The sequence below is a fragment of the Vidua chalybeata genome, chromosome 3 (genome assembly GCF_026979565.1).
Source record: "Vidua chalybeata isolate OUT-0048 chromosome 3, bVidCha1 merged haplotype, whole genome shotgun sequence".
Taxonomy (NCBI): domain Eukaryota; kingdom Metazoa; phylum Chordata; class Aves; order Passeriformes; family Viduidae; genus Vidua; species Vidua chalybeata.
Genome location: NC_071532.1, coordinates 32,151,724 through 32,164,176, shown reverse-complemented (window position 1 = coordinate 32,164,176; position 12,453 = coordinate 32,151,724). Strand labels below are relative to the sequence as shown.

Genomic DNA, 12,453 nt, shown 5'->3' with positions numbered 1-12,453 from the left:
TATTGCACTTTCTTCTGTCAGTTCAGATGCCTGGAGATCCATGGATTTTGATAGGTTTGTACAGAAATGTGGCTCTGCATTTATAAGTCTAACTGTTGGCGTAAATACCTTCCAGCCAGCTTCCTGCTTTGTTAATGTGGACAGTAAAAATAATCTCATATATTGTGTAATTCTGATCTTATCATTAAGAGCATTTCAAGGAAAATATTACATATTCCAGAACAGCCTGCTAGAATTTGTTTTATTCTTGCCAGTTTCCTTGTTTTCACTAAACACAGAGCAGGTTTTGTTCTTCATCTTTGATAGTCTGCTGACAGAAGCTAGTTCTGCAGGCTGCTGGGCAAAATATCAGTGACACTGGGAGTTTGTATCATCACTAGTTCTCCATATGCTTTTTGTTAAAATCACAAGCGTAACACAAGTGGCCTTTTAAAAAAAAAAAATCTGTGTAGATTGCGCAGTAGATGTGGTTGTGCAGTGACTGTTGCCTGCCTTGAGATGGACTTCATCAAACTGGAGAGAGTGAAATCTCATAAATTTCAACAAAGGGAAAGGCAATGCCCTGCATCTAGGGTGTATAATAAGAGAAACCAAGTACATGCTGGGGCCAGGTGATTGGAAAGCAGCTTTACTTGAGGTCCTGGTGGATAACAAGCTTAGCCAAGAGTCAGCAATGCATTCTCACAGTAAAACAGGCCAGGAGTATTCTGGGCTTCAGGAAAAGTGTTGCCAGCAGGTCAGGGGAGGTCCTTCCTCTCTGCTCAGTCTTGCCCTGGCTGTACTTGAAATGCTGTGTCCAGGTCTGAGCTCTCCAGGGCAAAAGAGAGATGCAACTACTGGAACAAGTCTGTTGTGGGGTCAGAAAGATGGTTGAGACACTGGGGCATCCTTCCTGTGAGGCGAGCTGGGATTCTTCAGCCCAAATAAATGTAGGATGGAGGGGGATGGTTATCATCAATATGTGTAAACACCCCACGGAGGGAATTGAGACAAGGGAGCCGGATTCCTCCCAGTGGTGCCCAGTGGGAGGACAGGAGCCAGTGGACACAACCTGAAATCCATGGAGTTTCATCAGAACACAAGAAAACCCCTCAAAACTCAAACCCCAGCTAGAGACAGTCATCATCAGCCTTTTCTAGCTGACCCTACTTGAGCAGATGAGGTCTGAAGAGGTCCCTTCCATGAAATGAATCTGTGATTTGGGATTAAATGCCTGTGTGAAGCTTCCACTAGCTACTAGAATTTAGAGATCTTAAATCTATGCTTTTACTCTTGGAAAGATGGTGCTGTCGTATGCTAGTATTTTGAGAAGTATTTGAGAATTTGGATAACCTGGATGATTGTGTACATTTAGAAAGTATTTTTAAAGCTTTAAAAAAACCCATATTTTTATTAAGAACATGGATATTTGACATTGGATTTTTGATGGAATTTTTTAATGTAAAATTTAATTTCTAGATTTAACTGTAATTCCAGCACATGTATTTAACTTCATTTACACAGCTTAATACCCGGTTTAAGTGTTGGCTTATTCAAGGACTTGAAGGTTTCTGTGTTGTTAGGCTACTGTGTTGCTCTTGCAAACTCAATGCGAGGTGCAGAATCCTGTGTTTTAAGACCCAAAATTCCATTATTTTGCTGTATCCAATAACTGAGTTGCAGAGGTTTTCAAAGTGCTGAAGAATGAGTGCAGAGATCCCACATCAGTTAGGAGAATCTGAAGAGGTTTTTATTTCAATATACATTCAAAGCAGTAAGTTCAGCTCTTGGAGAAATCTGTACAATTCATCACTTAATAATCAATATCTGAAGTTCAAAGGCTTAATGCATTTTCTAAGACTGTAAAACACCAGAAACTTACACAATCAATCTTGTTCCAGAAGGAGTGTAGGAGCACCAGTGAATAGAAGTTACTTATCTTCTATAAGGATTGTGAGCATAATTTAAGAAGTTTATTATTCCTTTCACAAAGCAACAGATGAAAATTTGGCTATCAACACATTTAAAATCTTGTGGAAATGCCTTTTGTGCTTTCTTATGCACGTGGAATCAATGAGGATACCCACGTTATTCTGTATCAAGCTGTTAAAATCTTTGTTCATGACCTTTATTGTTATGGAAAACATGAGGGAAAAGCAGCAGGTGTAAGATTTCTGCCTGTCCCTCATCTTCCCTAGAGCTGGCATAATTTTGCAGATTTTTTTTTTCTTCATATTTTAGTGACTTTTTCTGAAAATGGGAAAGGCAGACATGTTAGGGCAACTAATATAAATAGTCCCTTTAGGCTGTGTTTTCAGAATTTTAAAGAAACAAATTGGAGTATACATTATTGCATTTTCAATATTTTTTATTATTTATGGTCTTCTTAAAAGTCACTGCTTCAAATGCAGATAGGCTGCCTTCCTGGAAACAGACTGGAGCTCTAAGCAAAAACTTTCAGATAGTCTAGTGGAAATTTTTTCTCAGCGACATGATTTGATTCTTGGGGCTGTCCTGTGAAGAGCCAGGAGCTGGGCTTTGGTGATCCTTGTGGGTCCCTTCCAGCTCAGGATATTCTGTGATTCTAATTAACCTGTCCACAATGATGTTTGAAGGTCATGTCTTAGCAGTGCGTGTTAAATTAGAATGTTAATAATTAGTTTGTTAGCTATAATTAATTTGATTTTTTTTCCTTTCCCCAATTTGGCCTTTCAGGCACTGTTTCATAATTAAAAACAATCTAAACAAAGCTAAAATATATTAATTCTGAATGTCACACTTAAGTTTCACTTTTTCCAGTAATTTTAACTATGTTGCTAAAAGAAGTGACATTTTATTCTGGAAATACAGTAAAAGACAGAAAGGCTCTGATTTCTTTAAAGTCTTTGCATCCACTTCTATGGTTGGTAAGTTTTATGTTTCATTCATATATAAGAAATCAATATTTTTCTCTGTCCTTTCAATTAGAGAAGGTGACATGTTGTATTTCATGTTGCCAGGTCCTGTAATATGTGTAATGTCAACAGTCTCTGGAATTATGCTGTGGGTCACTGGAAGTCTCTCTGACTGCCTTAATCTGAATAGTCTAAAAACTTTAATTTCCAAAGTAATTTGTTAATGGGAAAAGAAGGTGGTAGGAAGAAAGGGAAGGGAAAGCATTGGAAATTAGGGCAACATAAATGAGATTACAAATTTACACACTTGTTTCATTTTTATAGGTCTGTACTTCAATCATTTACTCCTTTAGCTTTCTAACAAAGAGAATCCAGAGGATCTAAATACTTCATGTTTGGTGATGAGTCTATGGTTGATACTGTTTTGTCATGAGACTTACTATATTTGGGGAGGTATAAATATGAAAAATATTCAAGTATCCTAAAGGCTAAACTGCAGCTGAACTGACTACTGTTTTCAGAGCACCTAAGCATCTTGGTTAGTTTTTTTTATGTCCATAATAATTTTTGCATTGAATTAATTTTTATGCTTCAATTAATATTTAGGCTTTTTTTTCACTCAATAAATTGTGATTTTTTTTTCCCCCCTCACTCTGTTCTCTTATCATTCCCACTCCATAGTACCTGGTTATGGATTACTATGTTGGAGGAGACCTGCTTACATTGCTCAGCAAGTTTGAGGACAGACTCCCTGAAGATATGGCTCGTTTTTATTTGGCTGAAATGGTGATAGCCATCGATTCAGTTCATCAGTTGCATTATGTTCACAGGTAAGTAATTAGAACTCCAAATTCCTGTTGCAGTTGTGGAGAGTTACTTGATGGAGTGAAACTAGTTCCTGTTAGAAGATTTTAAGGTGGTAACAAGTTCTTGCTGTGTAAAGTGAGCACGATAGAACCAATCTCTCTGTATGTTGTGGTTATTGGAGCTGTTGATAAATTTGTGCATATGGGTCAGAGGCCTGAATGAACCTCCAAATGTATCTCATGAACCTTGCACACTGGTGTTTGTGAGACTTAATCATCTGTAATTTATAAAAGCAAAACTGGAAACCTGTTTGTGAAATGTGATCAACTTGGAACAGGTTTATTGAAAGGTCACATTCTGTTTCTTCATTAATCTGTTTGATTTTTACTGAAGCTGAAAACACACCACAGTCTGCTTTGAATTTTTTTTCAGCATTTTCTTTTGGACTTAAGGGTATAGTCTTTAAAATAAAGTGAGGGCAGTAAATGAACAGAAGTACTTGAATTGTGGTACTTATCTTTACCTTGGTGTTTGTATATAGATAGATAGATAGATACATAGATAGATAGATATAAAAAATACTGTGTTCACAGGAAAATATGAAGTCATTTGTGTCTTAACGTTTTTGGAGCCCATGACTGATTTTTCCACAAAACTAGCATCATCTTTTCTTTGATGTATCATTCTCTGCTGAACTCAGTGGTGATTCTTGTGTGCTGAGGAAGATGTTATCTTACAAGAGGCAGAATCTTCAAATGCACTCAGATGTACTTTACTCTGACAGAAGTCAGGAGGAAAACTCCCAGTTCTTTAAGCTGAATCATTAAGTTGGCAGCATGAGCTTGTTTGATACTTCCATCTATCGCCCTTAATTAGAGTCAGTACTAACCATGCCTTCTTTTACTTGGCTGCTTCACTGCAAAAAAGGTGTGTGGGGGGAAAGTGGGGGTGGTTTTAGGGTGAGTTTTTTTTGTCCAAAAGATGTATTGTGGTTGGTTTTGGTGTGTTACTGGGTTGTGTTTTATTTACTTTGGAATTCTGGCTTCTCATGAGAGAGCTGTAGGTGAGGTGGTGCTAAACTGCAAATTCTTCTGGAGTAGTCTGAGGTCTTCTAGTTTTGCTGAAGAACTGTGTCTACCTGCTAAAGACAGCTTTGTGTGATAACGTCTCATGGAAAAATCCGGAGTACTTTCCTTGAGTACTGAGGATTTGAACTGTGTGATTTCTGCCTTTGTTTTGTTTTGTTTTTTTGCTTAGGACTGATGTGGAAGGTTTTTGCATTCAATTTAATTTTGATCTAATTCTTAAAATGTGTTTATGGGTAAATTGGTGAGACACTATTTACTCTTGTGAGGTCTTTTACCCAGTAAATCTGCATATGGAGTGGTAACTCTTTCCATAAGAACAGATTCCTCCTACCTTTTCCTCCAAACAGATGAAAATCTTTGTAATTGAGTACTGTTAGTTTGTAATGTGCAACAGATGTGATATTTCCGTCCTCAAACAGTAGTATCCCCAAGATGAAATAGGTGCTGGTGTAAAATTTAAAAAAAGGGCCCCTATGCATTCTCAGTCCTTTGTTGTTAGATTTGTGGCGTTGTCAGTGAGCTTCACATTCATAAAGTTCTAAATGCCACTTTGGCATTTTATCATTAGTGCTGCTGTAATACAATGCCTGTTTATAAAGGCATGTTTGGCAAGATTAAAAATGTAAAGAGCACTTGAATATATGTTAAATGATCAGCCTTTGAAATGAGACCTGTTTCACTATTAGCTTTATTAAGATGTTTGCAACTGGTAAAGCAAAAGAAAGGAAAAGAAAATACATCATCTAAATGCCACTAATGCTCTTTTCCTGAAGGCTTAACCATGGTGGCCACATCCTTTTTCGGGAGTGCCTTGCACACAGCAAAGGATGTAGAAGGAGGAAATAGTGCTAAAAGCTGGATTAATGTAGCAGCTGCAGTAGTGGTTTTCAGATGAATAGCCAGTGTGCATCAGGATTTGATCTGGGTTGTTGCTACTGAACTAGAAATCGTGCTTTAGGCATGTTTTGGTCAAGGTTCTGTTCACACAGTAAGATAGCAGATTGCTTTGTTTTGTTTCCTTTTAGTGCCCCAGTTCTTTCAGGATAGATTTTCACATTAACCATTCATAGTAGTGTACTTCAATGATAATTTTCTGGTTTTCTGTGAATGTTTTTGTACTTTTTAAAAATGGAATTTCTGTTTTTCTTCTAAGTGTGTCACTCCTTTTGTGCCTTTCTAGCATCAATTGCTTTTTAGTTGTTAGTTTAGTTTTTTTTTAGTTTTAGTTTTAGTTGTCTAGTTTAGTTTTGTTTGGTAGCAATGCTGATTGCAGTGGCTGTTCGTGTGTCAACCACTCTGATGTCAAATGCAAGACACTTTCCTAAAGTACAGTGGCTAAGTTTCTGAAATGTCAAATACAAACAATCTCAGCATTACTTAAATTACTGTATTTCAGGTTTTCAGTTCTGAATTTGAATGCTATTTCTGCACTAGTGTTGTGGGATTGCAAGATAAATTTATAATGGGAAGGAGATCAAAACCTAGGTATTAATAATACTGTGCAGATAAATTGCATGGCGTTTTTGAAGCTCTCTCCTTATACCTAATGCAACCAAGAAAAAGAAAATTTGCTAGTCAAAAATAACATCAATACTACCATTTTAGGGTATTCTTAATGTTTTCTCAGGTTGTATCCTCCTTTTAGTTTCAACAAATATGTGATCCAATATTTTTGGGATAACATCAATCAGAACAGAAATCTTGGATAATTTTTCATTTATGACTACTTAATTTCTTTGAACAGATCTTGTGGTATTTTACCTGGTAGCTAAACGATGGCTCAGAATGTAACAAAAATGGCCTTTTCTTTAGTGTCTTAGCTTTTGCCATTGGCATGAATACACTGGCACTGGCACTACCAGGTAATGTTGACAGCTCCAAGATGAGCTTTAGAAAGGAAACTTCATCTAAGTTAAATATATGTGCAGCTGTTCAAAATGAGAAAGTAAGTACATATTTGTATCTCTCACAAATGTACAGCTTCATTGGGAAGCTTATACCTAACCCTGATATCTTCATTATAATTTGTACCAATGAGTGATGCTTGCTTTTAGGCCAAGGTTAAATATTGTCTTGTGTCAGTTTTCTGTAATTTGTAGTATCATACAGAGTAAAATTTCTCATTTATTAGGTATCAACATCACTTTGTCTTTTATTTTTATATATTTTTAGCACCTTTCTTTTATTTTTCTTTTTTTTCCCCCTCTGAGAAAAGTCTCTACATGCATTAATATTAATTTTAGTTTCAAGGTTGTGTTGTTACTTAATTCCTCATGGCATATGTTAAAAGCTTATATTTGCATGCATTATCAAATATCCAGGTGTGGACTGCAGTAAAACTTTTCTCAGCTTAAGCTAGGTAGCTACACTTTGTTTATACATGTTGTGTTACCTCAAATGCATAAAAATTGTTTTTCCTACAACACCTTTATGAATTTATTGGTGAACCAGGTTTTCTCTCAGTTTTATGTAAAGTAGAAATTCTTGGTTTTGTATAAATTCTTTGGAGTAAAAAAAGACTGGAGAAGGCCTGGCTGCCATGGGAGGAATTTTTTCCTGAGAACTGCGGAAGATGCCTGCTAGACAGGAGCTTGTTCTGGGCACACTCAGTGTGTCACTGGTGGCTTTGCACACCCCTGCATTGACTGTGCCACTGCCTTTTGTGCTGTCTTCTGAGTTAGCCCCTTAATAAGGGTGCATCTAAGTCTAGCTCTGTCCTAAATTTAATTTGGGAACATTACAGCTTCTTGAATAGTACAGAGTTATAAGTGCTTATGTGCTTAAATAATTTTCATCTTGACTTCCTTTCCTCCATGTATATATTCTCTGCAGGGCTGCACAGTAGTTCAGGGCAGAGCCAATTTGCAGCTAGGGAGTGTTCAACATTTAGGCTCATGATCCTCCAGACCACTGCAAAAATATTAATGTAAAATTGTTTTCATCTATTGGTATACACCCACATTAAACAGTCATCTTTTTCTATTGAATGGTAAAACACTCCTTAGTTGCCTTCTTACTAAGAAAATATTTTGGGAAGATTATGAAACACCTGTGTTAATTACTATTTTTTTTGGTTAAGTTTTTGAGAGGATAGTTAAGACTACAGGGCAACTCTTTAAGTTACATACATGTCAGGTATTGTCTTTTGCATGTGAAGAGATAGACATGCAAAGTGTAAACACACCCACTTCCAGAAAGTATGTGAGATTACAGTTTGCTCCATCAGGGTGTTTCTGCATTTCTGGTTGCTGCTGTCTTTTAGTTGGAAGGATTTTAGCATCCTAAACCATCAGATACCTTCTCTTATTCTTCTCTTTCGATTTTCTCTATCAGGTTCTAAAATTTCAGCTAAGCTTCACTGGAACATTTGAGTTCTTAAAATGTAGAGCAGCAGAATTCTCTGAGGAAGTGACATCCTTTCTGAGAAATACTGAACATAAGGGAATAAATCCATTAGAGGCATAAAAGAACTGTCTATTCCCTATCAAGCCAGACTCTTTGCTTTTAACAAGAAGGTACTATTTGTCCTCAGTAGAAATCATCTTAGGGACATCCCTGAAATATTTACTGTCAGCAGGCAGCTGAAATCTGGTATCCTTTGTAGGATGCATTTCACTTTCAACTATAAGTTTCAGTGCCAGCGTATCCATTTTTGACTTGCTGAATAAGTGGTTTTCTGTCTTCTGGGTGTATCCCATCTTTACTGATCATTAATTTGCTTAAGTGGAAAATTTAGGGGTGGAAGGCCCATCTTGGGAGTCAGCTGCATTGCGCGGTGTGTCTGAGTTGAGTTGGCACAAAGATGAGCCAAGCGCTCTGGCCGTTGGTAAAGCGAGCCCTCATTGTGGGTTTGAAAGAAAGCAACGTCGTATTTTAAGTGTTTACCAAACTTTGCAGCAGACATCATGTGGAATACACACATGAAGATGTCCTTACAAAGTGCTGAGAGTGAAGGAAACAGAGCTAGAAAAATAAGGAAAAAATAACATCGGATTATTTTGATGTTACTGAAAATGTATTGCTTTGAAATGTGGCATGGTTTAGTTTTACATGGGAAACTGTAGGACAGAAAGTTATTTTAGTGAGTGTTTGGTAAGCCAGCTAGTGCTTCCTTACAAGGTATTCTGTGACAAAGGTAGAAGAGCTCTGTGAGCTGTTTCCGCTCCATTTTCCCACTGAGGAGGGGCTGGATACAAAGGTTATCTGGGCCTTCCTTCTGCCCTCTGACCTCAGATGGTCCAAATGCTGGCAGCTGCTCTCAGAGTGGGCCCTCGGGGTGGCACCTGACCTGCACTGAGGGCTGGATGAGGTTAATGCTGTTTGACTACAATTCATTGGTAGGATTTCCAAAGGAGTCTGCCATGACCTAGAAGCATTTTGCAATAAAAGGCCCACAGATGCTTGGAGTGCCAAGAGCTAGTGGATCACAGAGGCTGTACATGACAGAGAAGGCAAATGGTTTCTTAGAGTGTCTCTTGAGAGTGTTAATTTGAGTGAAAGCTGTGTAAAGCTGGTATAGACCTATATGTATATTCTGTGTTATTCGAGCAGAAGGAGTTTAAAAACCCTAAATCCAGCCCCTTAAGCGACAGTAGCCTTGAGTAGTCCTTTCAGCAGAGGTGCCTTTACAAATGTATCCTTGGACCTTTTTTCTCTCATTATTCTCTCTCCCCAAGCTCTGGGCATTCCTTCTTCTCTGCTGAAACAAAGGCTTGTGGGACTGTGCAGGGAACTGAACAGGGACACCAGGCCAAGTGAGAAGTAACTTTACATTTTAACTAACCTGGGTCAATTCTTCAATCTTACAGAGAATAGTAGGAAGTTGTTTTAAGTGGTCTTTCCAATAAAAACATTGCTCATTACATTGTGACTGTTTCTTCCCTACATCCCTTGAGTGCTACTTGGGATATCTGGAAATGTGATTTTAAAGAAGAAGGGGCATGAGAAAAAGTTGGAGTATCAGAAATGTATGATATCCTCAGCTCACAGTAAAACCTTCCCCTTTAATGTTTGACCTCCTAACAAAGGAGGTTGTTGATTATTGTCAGCTGAGGAAGGCCAGCAACACAAGGACTGCAGCCCTCCTTTCCTTCTGAGTCCCTACCTGTGCTGTAGCTGGTACCAGTTCTGTCCTTTAGAGGGTTCCAGTTCTGGTACCAGTTCTCCTTTACTAGAAAGAAAACAAGAAAAGGAGGAGTGCATAGATGAAGAGTTTCTACTTTTTCATGTCGATTTGTGCACCTTCTGGGTGCAATTGCTTGAAAGGCAGGTGGATGTGAGCACTCTGCCAGATGGTATGTAATCCCTCTTAGATAGGAATTGGTTGTGGTTGCCATAAAATAGAAGTGTTTAAACCCTCCTAAAAGTGAAAATGAAAGAGACAAGAAATAGAGTTTGATTGGAAAGGGTCCTTTTTAACACTTAAAGGGAAAATTATTAATGCCTGAAGTTTTGTATAGAAAAACCTGTGGTCTTCCTTCCAAGTAATAATTTTTAAAGCAACACTCAGAGGATGCTAAACATGATGGAACTTTCCAAGAGCTCCTTCTGCCTCTGGCATAAAGATTGATTTGACTTCTTTGGTGTTCTCAGAAGAAACATCCACATTAGAACAGTCGTAGTTCTGATAGGAGAGCTGCGTCAATGTTTAATGAAGTCGGAGGTGTTCACAGAATTTAATAATTTCTTTTGAGGACAAAATACTCCCATTTGAAAGCTGTTTTTATATAAGTTAAGCTATAATTTTACACTCATTCTCTTCTCATAATTTCAGACCTGGAAATACTTCTTCCTATTGCTTTCTTTGATATCCAAAATCAGCATCAGGAAAGTAGGACAAAAACCTTTTCCTTATTTCTGGATTTTTTGTCTCAATGACTGCAGTTCTGAGGGTGTAATTAGCTATTTGTTTGGTGACCAAGACAGAGGTGGTAATTAACTTCCAGGGATTTTGTTGTTGTTTATTAAATTCAGAATGATGCAGGCAGAAATTAAGTAGTTGTGTGATAGTCTTCATTATTCTCAAGTTTTTTGTTGTATGGAAAAGAAACTGTCTCATGTTTTGTCTTCTGCAGACCTTCCCTTTCATTATCTCTTTGTGACCACAGTATTTATTTCATAACTGCCTCATTTCATACTGTCTCAAATTTTTATTTATTAATACCTTGTGTGTTCCTCAAGTTCCTTCTTGAAATGCCTTTATTTTATGTGCCTTTTGCTTCCTTTTTAGTATTTGAAATACAATTGAGTTTATATTATTTGATTACATAAGATTAGAAGCTGCACTGAACAAATTCATTAGCTGACTTCAAATGTCATGTAGATTTGTCATTACATAAATGAGCAATAATAACTTGGCTTTAGAGTCAGATATTCCTGCAGTGTTCATATAAAATGTAACACCGAGATTCTTGAATGTCTTATAAGAAGTGTTTTAAAACCTGGTTTCTTGCTAGAGCATTCTTCCAAGGGAATATTTGGTAGATTTGGAATGAAAATATTTTAAGTAGCTGAACTTTCAGGTATGACAAGTAGAAATTTGATGTTTAAATTTCTGAGTTGAATAGCTGTTGCCTCAGCCACTAAATGTAGTATTTCCTTTTTTTCCATAGTAAATTAAGATAACCTTGCAAGATGTCTTATTATAATAAGATATCAGGGCAAGAACTGATTCCTGGAAAGACAATTAAGGAAATATTAGTCCAAATAGCCCTGTCTGCATTGAAGCTGTTCTTCAGTAAGCATTTCCCTCTTGCATTTCCAGAAGACCTCTTGTTGCATCGATAGAAGAGCCTACCTTGTGTTCCTTTTTAATAACATGAAAATACTGCTGGCTTTTAACTTCTTAAATGAGGAAAAAAAAATAGGTCATCCTGCAAATTAGAATACTGCTTACCAAGCAGATGCTTGCATGAGGTCAGGCTTGGTTCAGTTGTGGAAGGTTCCATGGTTGGGGTCAGGGCAGAAAGACCTTGTGGAGCTTTATCTGAAAAGTTGTATTAAAATCTTTATTGACTCAGGTGCTGCAATGTTTGTGCTGTTCAGTTTTTCTTTATTAGCTATTGGGGGGCAGCCTTTAGCATTTCCTCCTGCAGCAGGAAGCAGTGATATTGCTGCCACTGTAACTCAAGAATTCTTAATCAGATACTGTGTGTGAAGTCCTGGAAAAGGGCATTAGAAAGGTACAAAGAGAAAACAGTGGCTTAGAGGAGAAGGGCAAAAAGGGAGGAGGTGCTAAAATAATATCTGATACAATAGTAGCAAAGTTATGTCTTCTTCATATAGGAAATTCAACTAGCACAGAAGAGGAATTTGCTTTTATGTAAGTGCAGCTCCTTTAGAGTTCTGCTTAAGTTTAAGAGCTGAAAACTCAAGCCTTAAGTTCCTTTCCAAGATACTTTTTAAAAGATATATTTGCTTTTTTTATTAAGCAAGCATGCTGCCTTGTGCTTTATGTCAAAAGGAAATGATTTCTTACAGATGCAGTCTGAATACAAAGGCTTTTCCAATAACACTTTATTCTTAATAAGTGTAATTTTAATGTGTTTGAGCAAACAGTTATGCAGTCATTATTTTTCTAATTAGTTTTAATTTTCTGAGATGTTTTCCTGCCAAGCTACAGCAAGTACTGGATATACTAGGATACATTTAGACCAAATGCATTTCTTCCTTTGTAGCCTCTGGCT

The 12,453-nt window shown here is 37.3% G+C and overlaps 1 protein-coding gene across 4 annotated transcripts in view; it reads left to right on the top strand.

Moving 5' to 3' along the window:
* The window catches only part of CDC42BPA (CDC42 binding protein kinase alpha), a 180,984-nt gene that overhangs the window by 68,513 nt on the left and 100,018 nt on the right, over positions 1–12,453 (top strand). For all 4 annotated transcript variants that reach the window (XM_053937395.1, XM_053937397.1, XM_053937394.1 and 1 more), the window contains exon 6: positions 3,555–3,703. In XM_053937395.1, the coding sequence (XP_053793370.1) occupies positions 3,555–3,703 (149 nt within the window). The remainder of the gene's footprint in view (positions 1–3,554; positions 3,704–12,453) is intronic.